Source organism: Myotis myotis, unplaced genomic scaffold (assembly GCF_014108235.1).
Source record: "Myotis myotis isolate mMyoMyo1 unplaced genomic scaffold, mMyoMyo1.p scaffold_m19_p_2, whole genome shotgun sequence".
Lineage (NCBI taxonomy): Eukaryota > Metazoa > Chordata > Mammalia > Chiroptera > Vespertilionidae > Myotis > Myotis myotis.
In genome coordinates this window covers 35,360,157-35,374,859 of record NW_023416324.1, presented here as the reverse complement: position 1 = coordinate 35,374,859, position 14,703 = coordinate 35,360,157, and the positions used below count along the sequence as shown (strand labels likewise).

The following is a 14,703-nucleotide window of genomic DNA, read 5'->3' as shown; positions in this document are numbered from 1 at the left end:
TCCTCCAGTAGAAGAAACTGGCTCTGATAGTGCTCCATTTTTTTAAATCCCTAGGTTACCTTTTTTTTTTTAGATTGGGCCAGAAACCAGGTGATTATAAAGATTATAAAGTTGACAATTTTATGATTAGAAATAAAATTTGTATTGACATCTCTCTGCAGGGCTGTGTAATACTGTGGTGAAAAGTGTGAGGTTGGGAGTCAGACTGCCTAGATTAAAATGTTAGCTCTACCATTTATAAAAAACTACGTAACCTTAGGCAAAGTACTTAATCTCCCTGCACCTCAGTTTCAAACTCTATAAAATGCAGACACTAATGGTCACTATATCATAAGATTTTTGTCAGCATTAAATTCTAAGAGAAAGACACATGGAACAGTTATTGGCATATATTAACTGCTCAAGATATGTTAGCTATTATAGAATATAAACTTCATACAACAAACACTATGTTTTGTTATTGCCAGAACCTAAAATAATAACTACCACATAATGACACTAAATGTTTATTGAATGAATAAATGAACAATCAAGCACAAATTTATTGTTAGGTATATTTAAAATACTTATTTCCCTCTAGAGCAGACCCTAATGCCGCGACCCTTTAATACAGTTCCTCATGTTGTGGTGACCCCCAACCATAAAATTATTTTCATTGCTACTTCATAACTGTAATTTTGCTACTGTTATGAATCGTAATGCAAATATCTGATATGCAGGATGTATTTTCATTGTTACAAATTGAACATAATTAAAGCATAGTGATTAATCACAGATATTGGACAAGCTTTGACTCCTCATTTTTGTAGTACTGCATGGGAAATCCCTCCTTCATTTGTGGGAGTTTTTTTCCTTATGTTTTCTATCACTGATTCAACCAAGTCAGACTTCCAGGGATAAACACACACACACACACATACCTTCTCCTTCCCCAAACACAATCATTTCACAAATGAGGAAAAAAGTCAAGAAGATAGTACCACCCTGGCCGGTAATGCTCAGTGGTTATAATGTCGGCCCACGCACCAAAAGGTTGCAGGTTTGATTCCCAGTCAATGGTATGTACCTGAGTTGCAGGTCCAGGTCCAATCCCCACCCTCAGGCAGGGCGCATGTGAGAGGCAACCAATCAATGTATCTCTCTCACATCAATGTTTCTCTCTCTCTCTCTCCCCCTCCTTCCCCGCTTCCTACCACTCTCTCTAAGAATCAATGAAAAAAATGTCCTCACTCCTCAAGTGAGGATTAAAATATATATTGTATTCAAGGGTATAAATATAATGAACTATTTGGCATGAACAGTGGGAAGTTATTTTTCTTTTTTAAAAACCACCAACTACTTTCAGAGATCCCTAGATGTCAAATAATGCAGGTAAGACAAACTTCTTGCATGTATCATTTCATGGACTGGCCAGCGCAGCAAATCACTATGTGCCAAAGGACAAGAAGCTGGAGTTCCATCTTTAAGAGATCATGGCCTGGTAAGGTAAATAAATATCCTTCCCTTCCATCTTAGCACATGTAGCAAAACTATTCCAAGAAACAAAACAAAAATTCAAGTCAATAATCATGGAGCTGTTGAGTAGATCATAGGAATCACCAACTCAAAGAAATACTTTAGCATCATTTTCCTCTTTACTTTCAGCATAAGTTTTGAAACAGAATATGGTAAACAGAGAAGCCAGGTTAATAATGGAAAAAGCACTGGGCTTGTAGTTAGTCCTGGCTCTGCTACTTAGTAGCTGTGTGACCTTAGGAAAATAAATTAACTTCTCAGTTTTCTTATTTGTAAAATTGATGCTAAACCTCTGTCTTGACAATCACAAAATGGTATTGAGGAATAAATGGGATGTATATGAAAATGCCTTTAAATAGTTTCTGGTATGAAAGTTGGGTAATATATTCAGGGAAATAAGAGCTTAAGTTTATACAAAATTTAAAGTTATAAAAGCAGCTTCCCATAATCCCAAAGTACTATAACTAATAGAACATACCCACTCTACTATAATACTTTCCTTTAACTTGCCAAAGTTTTACTACATTTTTTTAAAGAGGTGGAAGGGATCGCAGAGAGGATTTAATACAACTGTTTCATTTTATAGATTAAAAAAATGGAGGCATAAAGAGGTGAAATGATTGGCGAAAGGTTACAAGGCCCATGAAAAGTAAATGACAATACATAACCAAGAACATTCAAACTTTTTAAAAATGCCTTCAGAAAAGGAGTATATGACATTGAACAGGCATTAAGATGCTGGAGAGCTAAGAAAAATGTTTATACAAAACAGAACTGGAGACAAGAAAAAAGAAAAAAACAAAAGATCTTTTTATAGAGCTAACAAAATGTTTAAATGATTAACCACCCCTCTAAATTTACCTGTAACTGAGTCTTTACTGTCTGTGTTTAAATATTCTATTCTCTGAAAGGACACCTCCACAAATTATAAGCAAGTAATTTGCCAGTGTTTATACAAAGGGATATTGTTTTGCAATTCATCTTGAAATCACTTGGCTTCCTTCATGACTCCTCCAACTCAACTCTTTTGGACAGAAACATGTATCTTAGGTCAAAACTACCATTTAGGCTAGTATCTGATCCAACATTTCTTACCCATCAAACCTCTTTTGCCCCGCAGGGTACCTATGGAGAGTGTTCACCTTTTTTGCCCTCTTTCACAACTCACTCTCAGTTAACATCACCTTATTCAATTCTCTACAAATACATTCTTTCACTGAATAAATATTTATCTTCTTACAATCTCAGGCATTATGCTAGGTGCTTAAGACATGAAACTGATAAAATACTGTACTGTCCTTGCTCTCAGAGAGCTCACAATCTGGAGAGACAGCCAGCCTTGTTAACAAATAATACTGGCCCTGGCCAAGTAGCTCAGTTGATTAGAGTGTCCTCCCAATACATCAAATTTGTGGGTTCAATCTCCCGTCAGGGCACTAACAAGAAGCAACCAGTGAATGCATAAAAAAGTGGAACAAATCAATGTTTCTCTCTCGCTAATAAATAAATAAATAAATAGATAAATACTACCACCACAGAATAACTGCTGTAACCAAGACATATACAGGGAGAAAACCAAGATGGCGGCATAGGTAAACACTGGAGATTGCTGCCTCACACAACCACTTCAAAAATACAACTAAAAGACAGAACGGACATCACCCAGAACCACAGGAAGGCTGGCTGAGTGGAAATTCCACAACTAGAAGGAAAGAGAAAAGCATACCGAGACTCAGAGGAGGCGCGGTACAGAAGTAAAATACTAGGGTGCGGAGGTACGTGTGGAGCAGGCTGGCGGCTGAGGGCACGGTTGTCATTTTCAATCAGGAGGGAGTCTCAGGCTCTGAGCTCCAGTTCCGGGTGAGTCTCTAGGGATCCAGACTCATACGGGAGAAGCGGGACTGTCTGGCATCAGTCAGAACTCGAGGGCAGCTTTCTCTCTGAGGTTTGCAGCAGTTGCTGGGACACTGAGAGGCAGAGCCTCTGGGGACGGGACTGAGAGCAGCCATAACTGCTCGCTCCGCCCGCCCTGTTGATCCCCTGGGACCCGCCCTGCCCAAGCCCTGCACAGAGGCATTTTCGGGATGGCCTCAGGCAAAGGCTAGATTAGCACCTCCCTAGAGGACAGAAGTTCTCCCACTGCAGACACAGCTGATTCTCACAGCCAGTTGGCATGGAGGTCAAATCCCTCCCAGTGTTACCTACAACAATCAAGGCTTAGCAAGACTGCGCACAAAGACCACAAGGGGGTGCACCAAGAGTGTCTACCTCAGGTAATTGGGACACTTAGCACAGAAAGCCACTCTATTGACACAGCGAAGCATAAAAAATGCCGAGACAAAGAAACAGGACACAAATGACAGAACTGGAGGGAAGCAGGCTGCTGGATATAGAATTCAAAACCACACTTTTGAGGTCTTTCAAGAGTCTTCTAGAGACTGCCGATAAACTTAATGAGACGTACAAGAAATCTAATGAGACCCTCGATGTTGTGATAAAGGACCAACTAGAAATTAAGCACACACGGACTGAAATAACGAATATTATACAGACTCCCGACAGCAGACCAGAGGAGCGCAAGAATCAAGTCAAAGATTTGAAATGCGAAGAAGCAAAAAACACCCAACCGGAAAAGCAAAATGAAAAAAGAATCCGAAAATATGAAGATAGTGTAAGGAGCCTCTGGGACAGCTTCAAGCGTACCAACATCAGAATTATAGGGGTGCCAGAAGATGAGAGAGAGCAAGATATTGAAAACCTATTAGAAGAAATAATGACAGAAAACTTCCCCCACCTGGTGAAAGAAATAGACTTACAAGTCCAGGAAGCGCAGAGAACCCCAAACAAAAGGAATCCAAAGAGGACCACACCAAGACACATCATAATTAAAATGCCAAGAGCAAAAGACAAAGAGAGAATCTTAAAAACAGCAAGAGAAAGAAACTCAGTTACCTACAAGGGAATACCCATACGACTGTCAGCTGATTTCTCAACAGAAACTATGCAGGCCAGAAGGGAATGGCAAGAAATATTCAAGGTGATGAATACCAAGAACCTACAACCAAGATTACTTTATCCAGCAAAGCTATCATTCAGAATTGAAGGTCAGATAAAGAGCTTCACAGATAAGGAAAAGCTAAAGGAGTTCATCACCACCAAACCAGTATTATATGAAATGCTGAAAGGTATCCTTTAAGAAGAGGAAGAAGAAAAAGGTAAAGATACAAATTATGAACAACAAATACACATCTATCAACAAGTGAATCTAAGAATCAAGTGAATAAATAATCTGATGAACAGAATGAACTGGTGATTATAACAGAATCAGGAACATAGAAGGGAATGGACTGACTATTCTTGGGGGGGGAAAGGGGTGTGGGAGATGCGGAAAGAAACTGGACAAAAATCGTGTACCTATGGATGAGGACAGTGGGTGGGAGTGAGGGCGGAGGGTGGGGTGGGAACTGGGAGGAGGGTAGTTATGGGGGAAAAAAGAGGAACAAATGTAATAATCTGAACAATAAAGATTTAATTTAAAAAAAAAGACATATACAAAGTACAGGAAAGGCATATGGAAAAAAGTATACAAGGCTGCCTGAAAGTAACCAAAGGCTTCAAAAAGGAGGTAAGGTTTAAGGCAGTGATTTTCAATCTTTTTGATCTCATGGCACACATAAACTAATTACTAAAATTCTGCGGCACATCAAAAAATATGCTATATTTTTTGCCGATATGATAAAAAGTAGGTATAATTTTGATTAATTCACATTGGATGGCTATTGCTGTATTGGCTGCTGTCTTTTTTTTTTATTTGACAGGGAAAAGTGATCAGTGCCACTAACTAAATAATAAGGTACTGCATGTTTTATAATTTCTTGCGGCACACCACTGTGCCTGCCTGCCTGCCTCAGGACACCAGTTGAAAATTGCTGGTGTAAGGTAACACATGAAGATTAAATAGTAAGGGAGGGGGATAGCATTCTAGGCAAAAAGAAACAGTGTAAGCAAAACTCAGAAGCAGGAAAAAGAGCATAATGGTTGCTTAGTATTACAGAGTATAAAATGAAAAAACTTTTATGTTGTTGTTAATCCTCACCCAAGGATATTTTCCCACTGATTTTTAGAGAGAGTGGAAGGGAGAGGGACAGACAGAGAGAAACATCAGTTGCCTACAGCACACACCCCAACCAGGGCCAGGGAACCTGCAACCAAGGTACATGCCCTTGGCTAGAATCGAACCCGGGACCCTTCAGTCCTCAGGCCAACACTCTATCCACTGAGCCAAACCGGCTAGGGTTGAAAAAATTTTTTCACATAAAATGATTAATCATTAAACGATTAGATCATTAAGGGTCTTAGTATAATATTCAAGACACTTTCATTCAACAACTATTTGCTAAGCCCCTACTCTGTGCTAGACACTGACAAGTACACAGGATACAAATCTTCGTAGACCCATTGCTATCCATATGTATGGGTGCCACTTGAGTTGTACAGTACAGCCTGTGTGGCCACAGCAGTACTATAAGAACACTGTAAACTAGTGGAGTCTAAATGGCAGGCTCCTTACGCATCAGAAAAAAATCTACAAATCCACATTCATACCAAGTATGCTCTCTCTATATATATAATAATATCTTGAAATATATGCTGTTTTCAATGCATAATAGATGCTGTTAGAATTAAGAGCAGCATCATTTTTAAATAATACTGAATCCCAACTAGCCTTTTGCTTGTTCCCCTAAATCAATGTATTCTGAAAGCATATTCCTGTCATATCTCACAAGCTTTCAATGTTCAAAAGGTATCTAAATGCTAAAGACAGAATGCTATCTCACCTGATGTTCTGCTTCAGGTGCGTTACAGAAGGCAATTTGGCAATATGGATCAAGAACCATAAAACTGTACACACCCTTTGACCAATTTTTTTTCAATAAATATGAATTACTTTTATACTGGAAACAATGGTACAAATATTTTAAATGCTCAAATTCAGTTTCGATTCCTACAACCACATAAGAGCCCAGGAATGTGTTTGAAATAGCATAGGCTTAGGGGTCAGACAATCCTGTGCTTGAATCCTGCTGTCACTTAATAGCTTTATGATTTCAGGAAAGTTATTTGATTTTTCAAAGCCTCAGTATTCTTATGTGTGCAATGAAAAAACATTATCAACCTTATGGGACTGTGAAGATTAATTAGTATACCATCTGACATACTGTGTGCTCATTAAATAAAAGCTGTGTATGAGATCATGCTTCTCTAAATAAATGTCCCAGTATTCAATAACTTTGTTTTAACATTATTTTTCTATTTTAATTACCATTCACATTAAAGATGTCTTTTATTCCACAATAAATGATGACTATTTCTGCCACTTATTGGTTAAATGTGTTTTTAAGGGCTAGCTTTAGAACCAATGAAAAAAGTAGTGTTCTAGCCAGCATTTCCCAATGGCCCACATCATTAAATTCAATACTGATGTCTATCTCAATATGTATATTTTTAACCATTTAATAAAATAATTATTACATTTTTTCTCCTTTAAAAACAGAATTGTTTGAGAATACCCAAAATTTTTTCTACTGCACATAAGTGAATTAATAAAAATTGGGAGACTGGCTCATAACATTATAGTGGTTCAACTGTTATAACTTCATCTGAACACTGAACATCACAGTAGTTTAAAATTATTTTTATTCTTATAATGAACTGTTGGTTAAAGACAAGAAACATTAGCTACACTGATGATGAAACGAGTAAATGAATGAATTTATCTGATCAGGATTCTTAAATGGTACTACATTAAGATAGCTCAGTATTTGTTTTTTTAAAATTGATTTTTAGAGAGACAGAGTGAGGGAGAGAGAAACATTGATGTGAGAATAGAACATCAATTAGCTGCTTCCTGCATGCCCCCTACCAGGGATATAGCCCAAACTCGACATGTGCTCTGACTAGAAATCGAACCAGCAACCTTTTGGTCCACAGGACAAAGGCCAACCAAATGAGCAACACTAGCCAGGGCAAGATAGCTTAGTATTTTTTAAGCATTAAAAATAAAAATGTGGTGATAGTTATATTCAATTAGGATCTTCCTTTATTGGAAATAAACCATCCATGCTTCCAATGTTTTATTTATGGAAATAGGCTTTCAAGTAGCAGCCTGGAAACATTCCCTTTAGTTTGTCATTTAGAAACAAAACAGATTATAAAAACCTGTTGTTTTTAAGTACAAAAACACAAGAATTCCAAATTTAAGGTTAAAAAGTCAGTTCTTACCTATTTTGATGCCATAAACATAATTAAGTTCATTCTACATTGTAATATATATTCATTTTAAAATATGACAAATAATGATTTATCTCATGTTAATGTGTCATTTGTTAAGTAGGAACAGGAAATCTGTTTTAATGTATTTTGCTCAATGTATTATTAAATAAATTATACATATAATTTAAAATAAAATATATTTTACTTAAAATCACTCCCTTCTCATACCATACAAAAAAATATTTTTAAAATTAAATAAGTTTTCCCCCTGGCTGGTGTGGCTCAGTTAATTGGGCATCATCCTAGGCACAGAAAGATTGGCGGTTCAATTCCTGGTTAGGCACATGCCCGAGGGTTTGAACCCCAGTAGGGGACATGCAGGAGGCAGCTAACGTTCTGCTCTCAGTTTGGGAAGTGCTGATTCTCTCTACATGACCTAATACAGTGATGGCGAACCTATGACACGCGTATCAGAGGTGACACGCGAACTCATTTTTTTGGTTGACTTTTCTTTGTTAAATGGTATTTAAATATATAAAATAAATATCAAAAATAGAAGTCTTTGTTTTACTATGGTTGCAAATATCAAAAAATTTCTATATGTGACACGGCACCAGAGTTAAGTTAGGGTTTTTCAAAATGCTGACACATTGGGCTCAAAAGGTTCGCCATCACTGACCTAATGCATGACCTTTGGGAGACCTATTGTTTGTAAATAAAGGACTTTGGTATAGTAAATTTACTTTGTTTTAATATTCTCATAAATTCCTAAAGGCCGCACACATATGAAAACTGAGGCCTAGTGATCAGAATTGCAAAACTGTTAGTGATTCTGTGTTTCTTGTACAACTCCATAGTAATGTCTCTATGGAAAATTCACTAAAATTGGTGTGCCGGATCTCCATATTTCATATCCCTATATTCTTCTTCCTCCAATTTAAATCACCACCACCAAAACAAGGCTAGGGAGAGTTCATATATTTATTTTTCACCCAGAGGAGCACAATAGCTCTTCCCACCCCAAACCATGCTTCATACTGATTTATAGTAATCATCCCTTCAAATCTCTTAATTATGACATCCCTTCAGATATAAAAAACCTTTCAAGGGAACTCAGGGTCTTTACAATGAGGTCAAAACTCCTGAATCTATGATTCAAGGTCCTCCATGATCTGACGGTAGGCTCACCTAGTCTCATCTCCTACTACACCCTCAATCTATAGTCACACATTTCCCACAATACATCATGCCTGCTCTGTCTCAGCTTCCACATTCAAGCTGTTACCTTTGCCAGGAATGACTTTCCTTCCCAAATTCTTACCCAATAAAGCCCCACCTATTAAGACCTAAGTTCAAATGTCCTCTTCTCAACCAAGCCTTCCTCTCTTTCTGATCATGCCTAAAGTCATTCACTCGTTCAAGAAATATTTATTGAGCACTTATGCATGAGGCACTATGTATATGCTAAAGATTCAATGATGAGCCAAATAAACATGGTCTCTGCATTCATAGACCTAGTACTTATCTCATTGGGTTGCTATGAGGATTAAATGAAATAAAACATGTAGGTCACTTAAAACAGGGCCTATATAGTCATGCTCAATAAATAATAGCTAATAATGTTGCTGCCTAACCATACTAACTAAAACATTTGCCACATACACACATACATCACTTTATAGCTTGCCCTGATTGACTGATTTCTTTAAGGCTTTTATTTGATTTTTTAGAGAGAGGAGGGGAGAGAGAGAAACATCAATTTGTTGGGTTACTTGTTAGGACTGTATCTTGGACTAGTGTCTCACAGACCAGGAACATCAGCATGACATAGGTTACTTGTTAGGAATGCAAACTCTCAAGCCCTACTCCAGATTTAATAAATCAAACTCTGGAGATGGCAGCTTGCAAGCTCTCCAGTTCATTTTGATTCATGGTAAAGTCTGAATGCCCCTGTCTTAGACATCTCTCCTACAGTCATGCACTGAATAACGAACGACATTTGGGTCAATGCTGTACTGCACATACAACAATGGTATATATATCATATAGCCTAGGTGTGCAGTAGGCTATACCACCAGGTTTGTGTAAGTGGACTATGATGATCAAACGACAAAATCACCTAACAATGCATTTCTCAGAACATATCCTTATTACATTTAAGTGGGCACTGGGAATTACAGAAAGAAGTAAAGCACTATTGCTGTCTAGACTAGAATAACTCACACCTCAGGGGGAGAAACAGGTTAACACAATGACAGTGTGATCGGTCGTGAATGTGAAGGTTGTCGTGGAGGCAGATACAGGAGAATGACAACCCAAAAATGCAGAGTCAGTGGGTTAGAAAAAGTTCACAAATTAAATTATTTCATTATAAACCACTTTCCTAAAACACGGATGGGAGAAAAAAAATAGAAATTAACTAGCCTCCTAGGAAAACATGATGACCAGGGCTTAGATTTGACGAGAATGTCTTATTCCTCCCAAAAAAAACAAAATATAGATGACTGCAAATGATGGAGAAATATGTGTGACCCAACTCAATGAAAAACCAACTGAAACCTCAACCTATTTTGAAACAGGAAGGAGAAAAATTGCAAATATAAGAGTCCCCCAACTAAATTCAGAGAGGGCACACCAAAGGAAGGCATGAGGAGGTATCTGACTGCCAACCTTGATTTTCAGTCTGTAGAAGCCCTGGTCTCTTGTCTCCGAGTGAAAACACACCATTTGTTCTGAGGAATAGTCAAATCTGTAAATACTTGGAAATTTTCCAAACCGTACCTCCACATTAAGAAGCCCTCGAAATAAAAATGCGTCCCCAAACATTTTTAGTGATTTCCGTCAAAAGGCTGCCTATCTCGTAAGGTCAGAGAGAATGCATGCTGGCCGCGCACCGTCGCTCCAAAACACCCCGTCCCTTCGGTCTGGCAATGACACCGGGGCAACAGGCGGCGAGGCCCGCTCCAATACCTCCACCGTCGCCCTCCCCTCGACGAGAAGAAGAGCCACCGATTCCCAACTGCCCGCCCTACCTAGGTACTCCAGGGGAGCAATCGCCTGCACATTGTTCCTGCTTAGACCCCCGAGATCCGGAGGAGGAAAGGGGGCGGCTGTTAGAGACGGGGAGCGAGGATGGCCGATAGCGGGGGAGGAAATGAGGGTGGTGGAGGACGCAGGGAGGAGATGATACGGACGGGAGGGGGCGGGGAGGGGGATAAAATGGTGAAAGGGGGCAAGAAGCGAGAGCAAGAAGAGCAGGAACGAAACATGGGAAGGAAAAGAGGTAAATCGTAGAGATTCCCCGAAGAGAGACAATTACAGGCAACATGGTCGGGAAGAAAAGGAAGGTCGGGTTAAATAAAGGACGGGGAGGGGGCAGCCACGGGGAACGCGAAGGAGGCTGTCACGGAGGGCGATGAAAAACAAAAACACAAAAACGGGTGTCAGCTGGGAGGAAAGAGAAAAGGGGCTGTCACGCCGGCAGGTGGCCGGGAGCCCCGGGAAGGAGGAGCGGGCCCCCGAGGGGGCGGTCACGGGAGGTGAAGGGAGAGACGGGGCGCGGAGGGGGGCACCGGAGCGCGGGCAGGGCAGGCCTGCGGGAGCCGGGGCGGCGAGGGACTGCGGTTCGGGCAGGCCTTGCTCCCTCACCATGGCTGTGCCAGCCTGGTCCTCGGGCATGCGGCCTCGGTCCGGGGCTCGGCGGCGGGCCGGGCCTGAGCCCGCCCCCAGGTGGAGCCGGCGCGGGGGCTCCAGGAGGCTCCGGCTTGCGGCGGCTCCAGGCTCGGCCCAGGCCGCGGCCTCCTTCCCGCTGGAGCTGGAAGCTCTGCACACCGGCGGCGGCGGCGGCGGCGGCGGCCCCAGAGCGCAGACTCCGCCCCCGCGAAGCCCCGCCCTCGCACACGAGCCCGAGCTTGGCCCCGCCTCCACTCTCACTGCGCAGACTCCTTCGTGGAGTCTGGACCAGGCACCCCACCTCGGACTTCTGTCCCCTCAAATCCCATTCGCCCTTTAAAAAGAAAGAGCTGCCCTGGCCGGTTTGGCTCAGTGGATAGAGCGTTGGCCTGTGGACTGAAGGGTCCCAGGTTCTATTCTGGCCAAGGGCACATGCCGGGTTGTGGGCTCGATCCCCGCCCCAGTGGGGGGCGTGCAGGAGGCAGCCAATCAATGATTCTCATCATTGATGTTTCTATCTCTTTCCCTTCCTCTCTGAAATCAATAAAAAATATACATTAAAAATAAAGAGCTTTAAATATTACGTCATTATGGAGACTACAGCACTCATTCGTTTCAGTCACAGATAGACTCCTGTGCTTCTGGTTCATTGTCATTAATTACTATTCTTATGGATTTAAAAATTAGTGTCCTAGGAATTGTCCTAATCCTTAGGGATTTCAATTCTCTCAGATGATTCTTCCAACGCCCTGGCCTCTCAAATTCTTCTTCTTTAGTGATCACCCTTGCCTCAGCCTCTCATTTCCACACTCATACCTTAGATCTTTTCCTTACCAATAATTGTAACCCCTCTAAAATCTCTATTTTAATCATCCAACTCTCCCACCACAAACTCCTTCCTTTCTCGCTCTCTTCCTCTAACACCCAACTCCAAAAATTCTTCAACTCCACTAAGACTCGAAACCCATTGATCCTATTACCTTTTCACTATTCCTCACACTACCCTATGTCCTCACTTCCTTTCATGAACAGCTTAGATTCTACTGTCCATCATCAAAATCATTCCCAGATATTAACCTTCATTTCTCTAGTTCTGCTCTCCTTTCCTTGTACTCACCTGACAAAACTCTAATTCTGAACGTGCAGCAAAATGGGGTGTGTGTCCGGTTGGAGGGGTGGTAGTGGAGAAGAATCCAAAACCATGCTGACTGTACTGATTGGTGTCCCTCTCCCTTCCACTCTCTAAAAATTCAATGGAAAAAAACATCCTCAGGTGAGGATTAAAAAAAAAATCCACTTCCTTTGACAAACAGAAACTTATAACTTTAAGTGAATATTGTTTTCTACAACAAACACTCTTAACAAATGTAGTGCCCTATAACAATTCAAGATTACAAATTGAGATTCTGTGGAACTACTAAAAATAAACATTTAAATATTTGGAAACTCTGGTTCTTTTGATAAACATAGAAACCCAACTTTATGAGGAAAGATTCAGAGTAAGTATAGCTTTAACTTAAATTCAATGATAAATTGTATGCAATTATATACTGGTGTTTCCTCTTATCTATGTAAACAAAAATTAATGGTTAATTCAGTGCTCTACCCTCTTAAAAACACTTGTGTCCTTCAAAAAGTCCTGCTAGTAAAGCTTCTAGCCTTTGTTCTCTAACTATAATCAAGACGGAATCTAAGGTATTCAGGACTTTATAATAATTTATTTCTCCAGAAACTCAATTGTTTACAGAAATTGAAAGATTTATTTATAATTTTAATGTTAGCTGATATTATTATTGTTTTGTTATTATTGTCAAGAGAATATTAATTCCATTTTATTCTAGAATGTAAAGCTAGAGGCAAAGAGGGGATGGGAAGCTATAGGAAGATAGATTTCAGTTCAACAGAGGGAAGAGCATTCAAAGAGCAAGAATTATTCTGCATGGGATGGACTGCTTTCCTGGTTACCAGAAAAGTGCAAAAGGGGGGCAATTGACAATGTGTTGGGAATATGATAGATAAGAGTTCTATAAGGAGTTAAGAAAATAGAATTGATGATTATTCAGATTCCTTCTAATTTTAAAATTCAGTGGTTCAAGAAAGTTAAATGTGAAAGCAAAGGAATAGAAATTTCAGTACAACTCACTTATTTCTGAGGCAGGATTTCCTGTTACTTTTAATATTCAATGCCCTGAATCTTTAAGGGAGGGGACCATTCTAACGGTCTACTGTGTTTTGTAGTTTGTGGGATAATGAAAAAGACTCCCAGTTAAAAACAAACAAGCTCCTCCTTAGCAATTTAATAAGGGGATAGCAAACTTACTGAGTATGACGAATTTTAGCTGGCGACTCCTAAGGTTCTGAGATCCATTCCAACCACTCATCAGAACCCAAGACTCAGGGCAGAAGTTTCCAATAAGCATCATCTATTAAGAGTTCACCCTGGTTGGTGGACTGAATACTCTCCATGTAAAGCTAGGCAGTATGAGAGGTTTTTTTTCAAAGCTAAAAGTAGCAATCTGGATACAAACTTTAGCAATCCCTCGCAAAATCACAGCACACTTTTTTTCAGAAAGCAGTTTACCAGCCAACCTCACATTTAATCTTCACCACAAGTCCCTGGGACTGGTAAAGGGGGTTATTTTCCCATTTGATAGATGAGAACACAGGCTTAGAGATAGGAGACATTGCCAATCAGCTGGGGAAGGGCTAAATCTGACCCCAGAGCTCATTCCACTATCTCACAGCCTTGGAATTTCTCTCGAGGACAGGAAGGACCAGGTGAACAAAAGGTCTTTCTAGTACAGAATTTTCTGCTATAATCCATCATCAACTTCTAGTGTCTATCAGAATCAGCTGGAGCACCTGTTAAAGGAGTTCTCTAGGTCCTTCCCTGAGGCTTTCTGATCTATTAAGTCAGGGTTGGGACTCAAGATTTTGCATTACTAGCACATTCCCAGAAGATGCTGATGAGGTTAGTCTAGGAAGGAACAGGAGTGCCGCTCTCCTACTCCCCCCTCCCTTCCTAGTGCCAGAAGGCAAATGAAAATGCTTTGAGCAGCAAAACAGAAGCACCAGTGCACTGTCTCAGGATGAGACTGAGGAGCACTGTGCCAGGAGTCAGAGGGTTGAATTCTAGCCCCTGGCTCTGATACAGGGGAAGTGGGATTTGGTACCTTTAATTAAGGCTGCTTGGACCTTTGAGATACTGTGGCCTTGGGCAAATCTTTCCTCTCCCTGGAGCGA

General features: G+C 40.4%; 1 protein-coding gene across 3 annotated transcripts in view; it reads right to left on the bottom strand.

The window, feature by feature from the left end:
- ZYG11B (zyg-11 family member B, cell cycle regulator) overlaps nucleotides 1-11,643 on the bottom strand; it is a 76,700-nt gene extending 65,057 nt beyond the window's left edge. For all 3 annotated transcript variants that reach the window (XM_036348935.1, XM_036348936.1, XM_036348937.1), the window contains exon 1: nucleotides 11,437-11,643. In XM_036348935.1, the coding sequence (XP_036204828.1) occupies nucleotides 11,437-11,466 (30 nt within the window). In that variant the 5' untranslated portion in view covers nucleotides 11,467-11,643. The remainder of the gene's footprint in view (nucleotides 1-11,436) is intronic.
- Between the last annotated feature and the right edge of the window lie 3,060 nt (nucleotides 11,644-14,703).